The 16,433-nt window shown below is 41.4% G+C and overlaps 1 protein-coding gene across 1 annotated transcript in view; it reads right to left on the reverse strand.

The window, feature by feature from the left end:
• Positions 1–16,433, reverse strand: part of MYO3B (myosin IIIB) — a 297,957-nt gene that overhangs the window by 178,853 nt on the left and 102,671 nt on the right. Inside the window, exons 9-11 of the mRNA XM_032771086.2 lie at positions 2,395–2,491; positions 1,291–1,407; positions 710–814 (exon numbers count right to left, since the gene is read on the reverse strand). Of these exons, the coding sequence (XP_032626977.1) occupies positions 710–814; positions 1,291–1,407; positions 2,395–2,491 (319 nt within the window). The remainder of the gene's footprint in view (positions 1–709; positions 815–1,290; positions 1,408–2,394; positions 2,492–16,433) is intronic.

Genomic DNA, 16,433 nt, shown 5'->3' on the forward strand with positions numbered 1-16,433 from the left:
TAATGTGCAGCATGCATGTCAAGGAGGATTTTACAAATAAAATCATTATTATTCCCCAATACCCATATCTATGCGTAGTACAACACGTGAAAAGGAATACAAAATTACAATCCTAAAAATATTGTAAAAAGGAATCCAGTTTCTGTACACTATATTTCCATTCTCATTAAAATCATTTCCATATAATTGGATTTGCGTCCTCATTACATTTATGTTAGAACTCTCATTATTATATTTTACCATGAAAATGAGTGATTCCATCGTTAATGGTTTGTATTTTCTGTGACTTGTAGTCACAGGAACTGATTTTCCATTGGTCTTGCACCTGTGCAAGCTAAGTGCAAAAAGCTACTGATATGGCAGCATTTTACATACATTTTGCACAGTTGAAAATGAGTGTACCATATGCAAGATAGTACAGAATCAGGCCCATAGGGTAAAGATTGTCAGCTGGTGTTATCTGGAATCGATGGAGCTACGCTGATTTACACTGACTGAGGTTTCAACTTTATAGCGTCTACTACTGTACCATGACCTTTTCAGTAGTCCTAAAACTGACTGGATTGCTATTTTTCCTGCTATACATACATGCTCTGGAACAGAAAGTTTCATAAAGATCATTGACTAACAACACAGAATACTCAACCGAAGTAACACAGCATTCTATGACTAATATTAAGTAAAAAAAAAGAGATAAAGATGTTCTTACCTGATCCTTGCTGAAAGTTACCATGCCCTGGTAAGCAGCATCGGCAGAGGCAAATATGTGGGGGGGATTTGATGATCGCTTCACACCATGGTAAAGCTTGGAAAACTAAATGAAAAAGAAATCTGTCAAAATAAATTGTTCACCCCGTGTAATCAGTGATGTCGGGAAGGATGGTCTGGTGATTAGGGTGCTGCCTGGAAAGATGGAAAATTCCCTTATGTGCCGCCAACTTTCTCTGTGATCTTGAGCAAGTCACTCTTTTTGTCTGTGTCTCAGCTCCCCATCTGTAAAATGGGGATAATAGCACTTCCCCCCAGAGGGTGTTGTGTGTGTAAATATATTAGAGATTGTGAGGGCTCAGATACTTCGGTAATGGGGGGGGGCACATAAGCTAGATAGAGATGTTCTCCACAGAGTAATGTTTTAAAGCAATTTACAATATTTTTAAGTCCTATTTAAAATATATTTTTGTGGTTTTCGGTGACCAAGACTCCTAACCATTTACGGGCCTTTTCTTTCTTGTACATCTTCAGTTTTACAGTCTACAGCAGGCACTGTCCTCATTTTGATGTTTCTCTTACCTGTGGAGAATATATGCTGAGATTCTGGAAAGGGTTTAAGGCTATTAAAATGTCTCCAACGTAAGTATAAATTTGTAGATCAGCATAACGCTTCTGAAGTTGATGGATAATTGTATCCTAGGATAATAAGAAGTTTGACAGTTACGAAATATTTTTCCAGATAGCAAGATTCATTGTAAATATATTGAGAACACTGAGTAATAACTGATTATCTTAAATGTTATTTGTCATTTATGTCAAACAATGACCTCACAAAACCAAACCAATATTTTCATAACCTCGTGCATCTCTCTACAGTATTGCAACAAAAACAAATTAAAAGCAATAACCCCTTTTTTAATAGTTTATGTTGTTATGCCTGCCAGAGAAGCAAACACTTAACGCAGTAAATGACCATATAGGTTATCGGATGGGCTGGGGGGAAGGGGGTTTCATTGCCATACTTGCGTGTAAACTGTCACTTAATTTTTGTAATTTGACTCTTCATGCTCATGAGACCACCATAGAACAAAAAGGAACATAAAACATCATCATAATTTTTCAAGTATTACTCCATACATTTGTTTTAAATGGGAACCCAGCACATTTTTGTATTATATGTTGTTCCTGTTGGAATACAAGTTAAGGTTCCCCCAAGCTAAAATTAACAGGTTCTCTGCACACATGTGGTGTATTAAAACTTGGAGATTATATGTATGGGTTTATCACTGTTTTCATAATAGAATCTTTATTATCTGTAGCTGGGACATTCCTTAAATACATTATTGGTTTTGAAGAAAAATTATTCTAATCCTGGTTTTTGAGGCTAAGCTTCAATTTTTTTTGCAAATAGAAAATAATTTAAACTAGCATCATCCATCATTCAGTTCTTCTGTGTTACAGGTTTTACTGAAACTGCTTTTATATCACTCCGTAGAATATAAATGAACTTGTGATAGCAGATCAGAATCATGTGTGGAACAGTTATTCTTTTATGCCAAGACTATGAACAATTAATTTTGTGACATGATGACACTGTTAGAATAAAACCTATAAAGCAGAAGCAAGCAATACATGTGATATAATGGTCAGGGCTGAGAAACTGATGCCTGAATGGTACAGTACCTCATCTAGAACCTCTAGGTTTACTAGATCATCATCTAGAGAGTATTTGTCAGCCGCATCCACACGATAAGGTCTTCTAGTGTGTATTCGTTCATACCTGCAGGTGTGTTAACAGAGTATCAGTGTTAAAACACTATTCTAAAAAATGCATCTAGTGAGAGGCAATAATAATTAACTTAGGGGGTGATCTTTTCAAACAGAAAACAGGCACACTCTCTAAACTACTTACCTTGGAGCATTTTGAGGGAATATTTTTAAATAAATGCATCAGCTAGAAGCTCAGCATAACTCCCATATTTTTTCCTTCACAATATTTAACCCATATCTTTTTAGCAATGCTCTCAGCTGAAGGATTATCTGTAGGCAGGCTGTCTCTGAATATAATAGAAATCTATCAAAATACCCTCCCCTTCTTTCCCACCTCCTCATCACAAGAAGTTAGTTCCATGTAAACATTCATAAATTACCAGTTCATCTAATTAAGTATTTTTTTTAGGAACTCAAGTTATTCCAACTACTGGGGCTCCAACAAACAAGAAAGAGTACAATGTCCTTCTCATTACCTTGGCGTTTGACAGTGCATCTCCTCAGATGACCCTGGACTTGGTCCAGAACAACGTTTTTGAACCACAACTGCCATCAGACTTTAAATTGTATGGATGTTCAGTCAGCTTCTCCTCAGAGATTTAATCAGAGTCTTTAAGCCACCCAATTAGAAGCGGAGACAAACTTCCCATAACCCCTTTATAATCTGATTACACTGAAGGAAACTTTGAAAAAGCCGGTGTATTTTTTTTAAATGAAACATTACATTTTATAAAGAAATGGAGACAAATTAAGAATTTATGAAATGTCTTCCACTGAGGAGGTGATAGATGAACACTGTGTAAACACGACCATGTTTTTCTTTACAACAAACATAATCAAAGCATAGCAGGAGGACACCCACTGAGATCCAGCAGCATCCTGCTGGGTTACACTAAGCATTGATCCTCAGTGACAGCTCCCGACAGATTGCTGCTGCATTGGTTGCCATGTACAAAGTAGGAATCACATGATAACACATTCCTAACCAATGATAATAGTACATCAGGTAGGTAGGACAATACTAGCATGCTTCTGTTGATACTGCAGATTATGTTGCGTATACATAATATGGAAGGTTGATGTGCCAAGAAAAAGATACTAGGTCTTTTTTCCCCTGCATCTACAACTACTGACTTTTGAAAATCATGTTTCAAAAAGAAACATAAGGACCCTTGATCACCACCAACCCCCAACACACATGCAGTTCCAAACTCAAGTTTTTCCTAGACAACAAGCTATTATATGGTGAGGTGCAGAAGAATTATTGATCAAAATTAGCCTTTTAGCCAAGAGGGAGGAGGTAGAGACATTTAACTACAGGGGCACCCTGACAAATGCAGATTACATTAAAGGATCTTGTTTCTTGGTGTTTTTTTTTTTTTCCTTCTTTTCATTGTTTAGTTTTGGCTACTTAGTGCACTGCATTTCTATAGATTTATTTGAACTCTGATTATGTAAAATAGAGTGAGGATACAGTTGTTTCAGCAGCAATGGAAAAAACCCACCAAAATACTCATACAATTTTTTTGAGACAGTCTTATTTATATTTTTCATCCTATGTTTCCATACAATCTAGTGGCTTAATATGCTGCTGCTATGCATAACCAAGAAATGACACAAGGAGAGAATGAACAGGAATTGATGCATTAATAATTACTATAATGGGAGTCATTTCCTGTGGACAGCCTGGATAAGATGTGTATTAGTTGAAACTCCCATAAAAGGGAACTTGTCATTTTCTGTTTTTTCCTGTGTTTATTTTTTTTAAAAGGTGATATTTAGAGATTTACATTCATAATGATGGGCCAGATTCTCAGCTGGTGTAAATCAAATGAGCTGATTTGGCCCATCATTGTTGTTTTCTTGATTGTTTTTGGTTTAAGTTTAAATCCTGGGTCTCTAATTAAATTGCAGAGAAGGATGTCATCATGAGTGATCAGGTCCCTCCAAACACAGGAATATTCATTAATCTAGAAGTAGAATAAATATTTTAATACCAGTTCCTTTATCACCCTTGAGATGCACCAGGCAAAGTTATTGTCAGAAAGGATGATGGAAGGAAACATCCATTTTCAGACATTATTGAAGTGAAAGATTGCAGGACCGATGTCAAATCACAGCAAATTTGCAAGTACTTTGGATGTGCCTATGTTTAAAACATAGTTGCAGGGAGGAGGTTACATTCATACCTAAACATCTCCAATTGCAGAGTGGCTTTGTAAACTAATCTGTTATCTGATTATATATTAAATTCCAACTGTTTGTTTTCCCTATGCGATAAATGAGTCAGTTTTATTATTGGAAACTTTCTTTTTACCCTACACAGACAAATGAGTAAAGAAACAATTCTTAATCAAACATAAGGAAAACATAAAGACCTTGTGAATATATATATTTTTCTGTGCTTAATTCATTTTCTTAAGTACATGATTAGGAGGAGGACATTAGGAGCATAACATCACAGTAGCTTCAGATCGCCTGCTGACCTCTTCAATTTTCTATTGATCCTATGGCCTGCAGATATGTTGACAGTGAGAAGGTAGAAGGAATACAAATAGTAATACTTCATGGTTTTACCAATGTCAGCCCTCTGCAGTTAATATTTTACCTAAAAATATATTACCAAAAAGCTGAGGAAATCAATCTTTAATTAGGAACAGCCATCAAAATATTTTTATGCACAAGTTAAAAATCAGTGACAACTATTCTTGGTTTTCTGATATATATATATATATATATATATATACACGTGTGTGTGCACGCGCACCTGTGTATGAAAACAAACAAAAGAACACTGACATAGGGTATTGGTGGCAGCAGCATAGGGAAGGATTTTTTGATCGTTTGAGAAAGAAAATATAAAGGGGTCACGTGGCCCAAAGAAGAAGACACCCTCACTGACAGCTCCAAAGTCAGGAAAAAGTCAAAGTGGACCAAAGATTTTCATCCATGTGGTGTCTGGAAGCACCAACCACCCTCTCAAATTCCATCAGAGTTCCTCTTTCTTGGCCTAAACACTCTTGGTGAAATAAAACATATCATAGTTTTTACTTCATTCATATTTTATCTAGGACCAACATAGGAACAAACAGTTTCTGCACAGAAGAGGTGGAGGAAAAACAAAGAGTCTAAACTCCTAGCTCACCCTTTCTTACATTATTGTAATCTGAAAGCAAACACAGGATTGCTCCTGGACTAAGACTTTGCAAGGAAAATATTGAATACAATGGGAAGAATTAACTGTGACTCTCTCACTGACGTTAATGATAGTCATAATGGAAGCACTGACACAACCTTAAATGTAATGTCACAAATTTTGGCCTGGCTATAATAAAAATCTGTGTGAGCTCCAGTGTGAGTATGTAGCATGTAATCAGGCTAGGAATCAGTAGTTTCCTTGCCAACAACAGTTTTAAGTTTCTTATCTTTTAACTCCTTCCCTTGATATTTATACAGATGTGTGGAAGAGTTGCATTTAACCCATATTTAATCCTGCACAACATTTTACAATCTGACCACTACTTTTGGTTTTGCTTGCCATAATTATCTGTGTCCTACCTCATGCACAGAGGAAACTACAAGCTCAATGCAATCAAATTTTTTACAGTTAATTGATTTCAAAACTGAATGCAAGCTGCCAAAGTAGCTGGCTGTTTGTAAGACCTTCCCCTTCTCTGGCAGGCTCCTGCACTAATCAAACTGGCTAACTACAATGCGCAGGGCTGCCAGGCCAGTGCAGTTCTGGTCCTGGTATTTGACCTGCCGGCACTTCTGAACCTGCTGTCTGTCTGCATTCTTTTAACTTTAGCTAGCAGGCTTTTAGACTTGCCTCCTTCCCTAGGGACAAATTTACAATCTCTCATTAAGGGCAAGAGGATTCAACACCAGGTTCCACCAACTTCTACCACAGAGAGAGCCCACAAAGGAGGGTTCCCAGTAACGGAAAGCCTGCTAGGGTAGGCAGCAGTGTCACCAAGCACCTGCAACTTCCCCTCCTCTGGAGAGTTCACAACTGATCACTGCATCCCCCAAAATGGGCTGCAGTGGGCAAGGAGAGGATGCAGACAGGGTGGCTGTGGGATGGGACAGATTCAGCATATTTCTTTGGCAATCTTCTTCAGTGGGTCTCCTATGGCAGGTAGCCAACTGCAGCTTAAAGCTGCCCTCCCTCTGGAAAGAGTATTGGGGGGTATAATAGAGTGGCTGGAGTGGTGCTCCCTTATGGACCTTCTCAGTGCCCCCCACCACCACTGCGTGTCTCGCAGGGGGAAGAAGTCTCTATTTCTGGTGTCCACTGAGGCAAATTGTGACCCACTGGTTCACCGTTGCCTCTTCAGTCTTCTCCCCTTCTGGGTAGCTTCAGCCTTAAAATGTTCTATAACAAAATGCAAACTTAACTCCATACTGGGCCATCCCCCAGTCTTCTAGGACAGCGTTCCTGCCCTTTCCTTCAGGCTTTCTTCCCAAATAATCTTTGATGCGTGCATTGCTCATTCCTTGGGGTCTGACATTCCTGCTCAGTGGCTGCTCCAGCAATCATGCCTGTCTGTCTGCAACTCTGCAAGTGAAGCTCCCTTCGGGCAGAGCTCTGCCCTCCTTCCTGACCAGTCAACCCTGAACTGAGTCAGGCTCTCCTTTTATTGCCCACCAGGCTTGGAATTGGCTTCAGGTATAGCAGGTGGGGCTAGCTGAGCCCACAGGCTCTTCTCAGGAGCGGCGCCAGGGTTTTTGGCATCCTAGGCGGGGGTCCTTCCGCGCTCCCAGTTGTTGGCGGCAATTCTGCGGCGGGGGGAGTCCTTCCACAGCTCCTGGTCTTCAGGGCACTTTGGCGGTGGGTCCCGGAGTGAGTGAAGGACCCGCCGCAGAATTGCCGCCGAAAACCCAGAGCGCGGAAGGACCCCCCGCTGCAGAATTGCTGCCGAAGGTGGCAAAATGCCGCCCCCCCAAATCCTAGCATCCTAGCTACCGCCTAGGTCACCTAAATGGAATCTTCGGCCCTGGCTCTTCTTCATCTTTTCTCCGATGGTACAGGGCCCCATCTCAGGAGGGTATAATTTGTGTGCCGGCATAGATGGGGGCAATTAAATCTGACAAAGGGTTAATTTTTCTGCTAATGGTTCTCTCTCTCTCTCTCTCTCTCTCTCCTTCTCTCAGACAGGCACATGGCAACAAAGCTCTGTCTTCGCATTAAGACAGGGCAGCCCAATAGGGATCAAATAAGAACCCATCCACTCAGATGCTAAATCTTCACTTTCATGAGAAGATGAGCTGGCCAGAAGCTGGCAGAACAAATTGCCCGACTGGTCCTCCTGAAGGGAAGAACTATTGGTAGAGGGGAGCACAGGCTCTCCAGATAGCAGAAAAACAGCAGAGAGAGTAGAGAGCCAGGTCTGGAGTGAGGCTCCTTAAAGCCTCTGTTAATCTGAGAACCAGCCATTTTGAACCATGACCATTTTGGACTTGCCCAACACTAATTTGTGACCATCAGCCTGATTCTTCCAGACTGCAGCTTAGCCATTAGTAACCCTTGGGACTGCTACAAAAGACCACTGCTTTTGTCAACTTTAACCACTGTGATGGTTGATTGACACAATTAGCAAAATAGACAGGTAGCAATGGATTAACGGAGTTGCCCTATATTAACTTCCTCTGAGAATCAGCCAGATGCAATTAAGGGACTTAAGAACTGAAGCATACCTCTGCTAGAGATGACATCCACTACCTTTTCACCTTACATCATTAGCATTCTAGAGAGGGCCCTCTAAGGTTCTTTTCTGTTACTCTTCTATTTCATCACAACAGTATAATTTGAAGTGTTTTTGTGGCACAATACCTAAAATTTTGAGGGCTGATTCAACAGGATGCTCCCAAGTGAAGATTAAAATACATATTCTAGTATTTTTTAAATTGTTTCTAAATTCTAGTATTTTTCAAAATGTGTTTTCCCTCACCAGGGCTTGCAATAACTTCCCCCAACCCAAAAAGCGGAAGCTGCTCTTACCAAATTTGTATTCCTCCAGCTCACATATGACCACTCTCTGCTATTTTAGATTTGCTCCTGATTGCTGGACTGGGTACAATGATTTTTTATTTTAGGATTTCTTTTTAGTTGCTGCCAAAGAATTTTTGAGTATTTGAAAATTTCAGGGGAAATTTTTTTTTTTTTGGTGTTTTTCAACCAGTGGTTGACATTTTTCAAAATGTAAACAAAATATTTTATGCCCCCCCCCTTTTTTTTTTTTTTTTTTTTTTGCATTTTCCAACCAATTCCATCCACAATTACTTGGCTGTTGGAAGTATTTCTCCACTCATTTTTTAGTTTTGAAAAAAATACCATGGAAGGATATGGTTCAGGGATAAACCCATATGAAGAAATCAAGAATTGGCAATCAGACTTAAGGAGGCAGGAAAGAAGACAGAATTTTGAGATTCCCACTTTGAAGTTGCTCTTGTAAATGTAGCACAACAAAGTCTTTAAGGATTTTCCATGGAATTTAATGTGCTGTCTAGCTTAAACGATATTATGAAGTTCTAACATAGGTTTTTCCATTGTTTAAATTTTGAGCCAGCTACCAGCTCTGCCAAGTTTGGATGAGGTCCTGACATGTACAAAAGGATGAGGATAACATTTGATAGGGTTTATAGATGAATTCCACAATACATGCCCACTTTTTGCAATACATATTGCCAGTGAAGTCAGCTCAAAGAGCAGTTTAACATTTAGGAGTATCAGCAAACAGCCTGCTGAAAATCAGTCTTGATGGTGGAATCTCTTGTGCCATGAATCAAAAAAAACAACTGACCACAAAAATGAGTTAAAGACATAGAATATTAGGGTTGGAAGTGACCTCAGAAAATCCTCTAGTCCAACCTGCTGTTCAAAGGGGGACTAATCCCCAGACAGCTTTTTACCCCAGTTCCCTAAATAGCCTTATCAAGGATTGAACTCACAACTCCAGGTTTAGGAAGCCAATGCTCAAACCACTGAGCTATCCCTATTCGATGTTTGAAAGAGAACAGCTTTCCCTTATAATCTCCCCTAATGGATTATCCAACATACTCAAATGCAATTTCACAAAAATATGTACCTGCTAGAACTGAGCAAATGTTTTATCGTGGACGGAGAGCTTGCAGTATCCTTAATCACTAATACTCCTCCCTTCCCTGAGCCTTCCAAGGGACAGAGAATAGACAGAAGTAGGCAACATGCAAGTTCTTCATTAATATTTTTACAACAACTAAAAGTGTGCTGGGTGTCTAATAAAACAAGTAAAATACAAACTTCTGCCTCCAAGAGATTACAATCTAATTTTATAGACATAATGCAACAAGTGAAGACATTATCATAATAACCATTTCACAAGTGGCTGAATTGAGGCACAGTGAAATTAAGCGATTTACGAAGATGACATACTGATTTAGTGACAAAATGAGGAACAAAACTTGGTTATTCTAATTCCCTGTTCTATTTTTTTTATTATAATGATTATGTATATAGCGTCTGAAATGTTCCATGCGAATCAATGAGGTCCCTGCCTGGAAAAATTTACTATCCAAATATAGCAAGACTGTGCCCTAACCACATTATTACCCACCCTCCTTTATTTATGGCACAGCGTATTTATGTCAGGAAGTCTTTACAGACACTCCATGTGTACAGGAGCTCTGCTCATTTAGTTCTGAACCATGCACCTATATTCTGTTATTGATACCTTTCCCCGAATTTGAGTCCACCTCCTTTCCAGTTTTCCTCAGTTCATTACTATGTGGAGCTTGAGTCTATCAAAACAAACTCTTCCTGTCCTGCATTCAGCACCAGGTTACTGTCTGCAGAAATATACTCAGTCCCTTCCCCAGCATCTCACATTCATTATGTAAGGCCAGGTTCAGTAACCAGAGTTCGATCTTGTCCTCTACATTTTCTGAAAAATACTCCCTTACTAGGGACATCTAAATCTTAATGGGTGCGAGATTATTCTGGCTCCCAAAATGGACTGCAAATTCATTTCCATTTGCTAAAATGTGATGATATATTTTGGCTCCAGGACAGAGAGAGAACTGGAAAAATGTAGCCTTGCTGGAACACTGATAACTGAAACCCAGGATTCTGGCTTGTTGATTCTGCTTTCTGGACTTTTCCACATACATGATACACAATATTTTAAAATTAAAACATTCTGTAAATATTGTTATGGTAAAATAATGGTGATAATGAAATGTATGTAGATATTACTATTTAACATACATATTGCAGTAGCATCTAGGAAACAAACAAACAGCCCTATTGTGCTGGATGCTGTACAAACACATAGTAAATGACAGTGCCTGCCCCCAAGAGCTTATTTGCTGGAGTTGGAGGAGATGGAGAAATAAAATTAATGACTAGAACTCATTTCCATGCAGTGGGGACACCTGATTTTGGGCTAAGGGTTTACCAAGCGAGAATAGAAGGGACAGGTCAAACACAAGACCAGAGTACCAAAGGAAGGACAGAGGGTGAAATCCTGATTTCATTTAAGGCAATGACAAAATTTGCAGGATTTCATCTACAGAAACTAGGTCAGATCCTTGGCCCACAGTGGCACGAAGTAGTCAGAAACCTGCAATAGCAATGGTGATTCTCCCAGTGTTGGGCAAATCTCTCACTAGCATAGAGAAAAATCGCAGCATGTGTGATTAAAATGCAACTGCACTCCAGTGATCTGTCTGCCAGCCTGGCCCATTGGGCTGTGAACACCTGAAGAGTTTTGGTCAGCCCAGAAGAAGCTCTATTTAAGCCATGGGGGTTGCATGGCATCCATCCACCCTAGGACCAGGACAGTTAAAAAGGTGACTTAGAGCCACTTTTCCTTTCCCTTTAGCTGCACTGACCCTAACTTGACCACAGCTAGTGGTTTAGCCCTTTGTGTCAATAAATTCAAAGTAATGAATTAAACTGAGTTCATTTGAGAACGTGGCCCAGAGTTCTAGAATTTAGCTTTTGCATTTCTTCCTAATAATCTTTTTACAACCTTTTCTATTAAATACAAATTTATGTAGTGGTTAGAATTCTGCCAACATGATTCTGATTCCATTTTCACCAGTATAAATCAAGAATAATTCTATTGAAGTTAATTGAGCTAGACCAGTGTAAAATTGGTGAGTGAAATCACACTGGGGCCATATGGATGTTCATCTGAGACTGTGAATTCCTTTCACAGCTCATTTACTAATAATGAAAAAGAGGAGGAGGATTTTATCTAAGGGAAGCAGGTAGGTCTTTTGCTGCTCGTCACAGCCATCAGGGCCAATTCTACTGTTTTTGCAGCCCTAAGCAGCACACCAAATTGCTGCCGCGGAGGCGGAGCCATCCATGTGCCCTTAGGGCGGCAGGCGCATTTCCGTGGTGGCAGCAATTCGGCGGCAGCTTCTGTGTTCAGCTGTCCGCTGTGGCGCAGCTTCTATCTTCTGGCTGAAGACAGAAGCGGCCGCCAAATTGCCGCCGCTGCCACGGAAACGCACGTGCTGCCCTAAGGGCAGACGGACTGCCCCCGCCATCCGCGGTGGCAATTTGGCACGCTGCTTGGGGGCAAAAACACATGGACTGCTGCTCCTTGCAGAATGCCACCCCAAGCACCAGCTTGAAATGCTGGTGCCTGGAGCCAGCCCTGACAGCCATGGTTCTAAAGATATGTTTACACAGCAAAAGCTGTGCACAGGCTCATCTACACCCGAACTAACTTGAATCCAGTTAGTACAGGAAACAAAAGCAGGAAAGACAGCACAGACTGGGCTCCAGCACAGGTAATGCAAGCCTAGCATGGATCCTGGAAATGAACTTGGCTTGCTCGCCTGTTCTGAAGCCCACACTGTGCTGTCTTCGATGCTATTACCCACACTAGTTGAAGTTAGTTCAGGTAGGCTAGCCCATGCTCAGCTTCTTCTGTGCAGACACACCCTAGAGTTACTTCCCGTTTTTAAACAAGGAAATTGACAGTGTGATAAACACCATGGAGACTAACAGCTTTGAGGTGAGCAAAATAATTTCACAGGAAACTGAAGATAAAGGCTGCAGGAAGCATAATGGAAGAAAAGGACACAGGATCCTGATTTCTGCTTCCTTGCCTCTAGATAAACCCCCACTAACCAGAGTGTTGGATGCCACATAAAGAAGAGGCGGTCTCAGAGATAACATAGATCTGTTCCATTAAGGGTTTTATAGCTCAGTATACATTTGAAATGGATCTGACAGCACACAAGGTTCCAGTGCAGGATGGGAAGCATGGGCCTAATAGATGGTTTTTGGTTTATATTTAGAAGTATTATTTACCAGTTGCAGCATCTTCATTAATTTCTTGCTTAGGTCTAGATAGCATGGGTTGCAATTGTCTAGCCTGGATGTGACAAATACATGAACTACTGAGGCTAGGAATTTATCCAAGATAAAGACACAGAGTCTTATTAGCTGGAGATGGAGGGAGCAGCTAACAGTAACTGACTGTGGCAAGCTGCCACCCCAATACACCTCTGTAACCAGGCGGGCTCACCCCTGCAGCGCCTCCTGCTGGTCACTTCGGGAATTAGCTCAAATTGCAGCGCGGAGCGCCCTCTGCAGGCCGGTGATCCGCCTTCTGGCTTCTGGCCCCGTGTCCCTCCCTGGACCCCGGTGCCCCTTTTATGTGGGGTTCTGCCTCCCGGCAGTACCCCTTTCTCCTTAGGGTTTCCCCTCCCTGGGAACCCCCCCACTCTATCCCCACTTTGCCTCAGGGACTTGGCAACTGCCCAGTCATTAGCTAGCCCCACGCCCTGGGGCAGACTGCAGTATTAGCCTCTCATCATCGGCAAAGGGGTTTGGACCTGCTATCTTGGCCTACCCCTGGGTTGCACCCTGCAACCCCCAGTACCTCTTAGCCTACTCCTAGGCGCAGCCTGGGGCTTTCCAGGCAGAGCTCCTGACTCGCTGCCTTCCCACCCTGCTTTACCTGGGGTTACCTTGTCCTGGTCCCTTGCAGCAGCAGCCCTTCTCCCTTCTGAACGCCGAGAGAGACTTCGGGTCTCCTGGCTTCTCTGCCTTATTCAAGGCGCCTGTGGCTCAAGTTGGGGATGGCCGCAGCTGATCAGCCAGCTTCCCCCATATCAGCCAGCCTAAAAGGCTGCTTTCTCCAGCGCCCGCCCTTCCCTGGCTGTTTATATACCCTCTCAGGGCCGGAGCGGATCCACTCCTGCTCACAACCTCCTTAGTGGCCAGTGTGACTAGTCCCCCTCATCAATTTGGCCAGGACTATTCTCTGTGATTGTAGGAGTGTCTTGGGCCTTCCAGGCCCACATTGCAGATTCCTGCTTCTTCTGGCGCCACAGAAAGTCCTGGACCAAAAAGACAACAAAAAAGGTAAAAGAACCAACCTTCAGCCCAGCTGTGCTCAACTAACCCCCTCTTCCATCCAAGCACAAACCTCACTCACTGACAGTTTTATGTCCCACATACCTTGTCTCAGGCGGTGGGGACAGTCCAGAGCAACCATACCACCTGCCCCAGCGTTTCCAGGTAGACTACAGCTCCTCAGAGGCCCCATATCATCCAGTCAGCTTCCAGCTCACCCCTAGAGTAGCCTGTCTGCTTGCTTTCCCTTCTCAGGCTTCTTCCCGAGGTTGTTTCCCAGGGGAGGGCTTTCCTTACCTCCTCTCCTCTGGGACAATCTCTCTAAGTGGAACTCATAGTTTTATGGGGGGAAACCCAAAACCCAGCTCTCCCCTAGCATAAGCATGCCCCAACTTTCTGGACCATGAGCGTCCAAAAATACTGGGTGCCTGCATGACCTATTTAAGCTCACATTCCAGCTTGATCTTTAGCGATCGCTGCACGACAGAGGATTACAGTGCCATGTCTCCACTCTGGTCTCACCCAAACCTTTCCCTGGGAAAAACCCAAGACTCAGATTCCTTAGAATCTACAAACAAAGGGTAAATAACCCCACTTCCTTCCCCCTCTACTCCCCCACGCCGTCTTACCTTCTCTGGGCTAACCTGAGATTACTGATGCAACCTCTTTACATCACAATACCAGAAGCATGTCTCTTATCTCTTCCACAAGAGACAACCAATTACAAGGAAACAGAAAATGATGTCTATCTCTCTCCTTCCCCTCCCAGCCATTCCTGGTGCTGCAGAGCTTCCTCTCGTAGATCTAACCACAAGGATATTCCCTCTCGCCTTCGTTCCTTAGCCACCCAGAGGGAAAAAAAACTCATAACAAGTCTATAAATATGATAAACTTTTATATAATATAGAAGAAAAATGACATAAAAAATGATGATCTTGCATCAATGGTTGACAATACGACCAGGGCCTATTTACTTAATAAGAAAAATTGAATTTAAACAGCTTCTTATTCAAAAAAATACAATTTAAACATCTCAAGCAACTACAACATGTATACAAAAAAACAACAGCCTATTGTTTTTTCTACCTTTGTACTCACAACTTTGAAGCTGAAGATTAGAAGCTTGAAGATAGAAAAAGACCCCTCTCATAGCTGAGAGCCGGACAAAGACACAGACCCAAACATTCCGTCTCTCAGCTTTGAAAAATCCTGTTTCCTGATTGGTCCTCTGGTCAGGTGTTTGGTTCTCTTTGTTAACCCTTTACAGGTAAAAGAAACATTAACCCTTAGCTATCTATTTATGACATCCCCCAACTGGACTTTATCTCTAATTAGGCCAAGCCCATCCTCCAGGTGAACCCAGGCTGGCTAATTGGCCTCTCAAGCCCATATTAACCCTTTCATGACATAAGTGGGGTACACACCCTATCACACAGATGTTATTTGATTTTCCAGGGTCAGTGATATGTCCACCATGAGCTTAAAACTAAGCACTATCTTGACTGACGGAGGTTGTATGTCTTTTACTGTAGGTGAAGTGATGGTGTTTGCCATCTCCTCAGAGCATTCACATCTTTCAATTAAGCATAATTTGGGGTTTTCCTGGTTTCAGTTTGCACTGTTCTTCTTAATTTCTTACTTCACTGTAAATTGTGGAATAACAACTTTCTTCTAGACTGTTTTGTAGTGCTGCTATGCACTCTCAAAAAAAAGTTGCCGTATTTCCACACCCAAGCAGTTGTTAGGTAGATGATTTTATATAAAGACTAACATTTTATTATACATTACATATACGTGTACACATTAAAGAGTCAGAGAGAGCACACATACCTGGTGGTGTAGCAAAAAGCTTTTATCAGCATGCCCTCGGGAATTTCAATTTATTTACAAAAAGTAAAGCTATTGTACAAATGACTTCTGCAGATCAGCACAAATGAATTCCAATAAAACTTTTACATACACCATCATGTGTTCTGTGTATGTCATATGCTTTACTGAAAACTATTTTTAAATGCTTTAGAGACTTTTAAAACTTTCCATTGGTACTCTTTTTCATAGCCCTCTGTTGCAAAGCCAGGTTCCATAGTATCAAGAGTTCAACCGTACAGACCTCTGAGGAAGAAGAAAATTATAACTAACATACATTTGATACCTTTAAAAATTAACTTAATTAGTTTTTCTATCAATAATAATCTCATGATTATCAGCACACGTCCAATATCTCAGTGTCTTCCAGAGCTGGAAGTAAATGCCCATTGAGAAGCTATGGATCTCCCAATTCCCAAAGTACACAGTGGCAAATTTTAGTGATAGCCAAATGTAAGCTATTAGACCTTACTCAGACTGGAAGCTCTTTTGGGGAGGGGCTGTTTTTTGCTAAATGTCCAAACAGTACCTAGCAAGATTATGCCGAATTCCCGATTAGGAGCTCCAGGTGCCACTACAATTCAAAATTAAACTTTGTTACTGCGCTAGGGCTGTATATTGCCCATCCTGAATCTCAGCCCAGTGTCGTTTTGGGTGGAAATGGCACATTTAAGGGGTGGGGAGTATAAGGAAACATGTATCTGTCAGGTTGTGTTATAGAAATGAT

The sequence above is a fragment of the Chelonoidis abingdonii genome, chromosome 10 (genome assembly GCF_003597395.2).
Source record: "Chelonoidis abingdonii isolate Lonesome George chromosome 10, CheloAbing_2.0, whole genome shotgun sequence".
Classification (NCBI taxonomy): domain Eukaryota; kingdom Metazoa; phylum Chordata; order Testudines; family Testudinidae; genus Chelonoidis; species Chelonoidis abingdonii.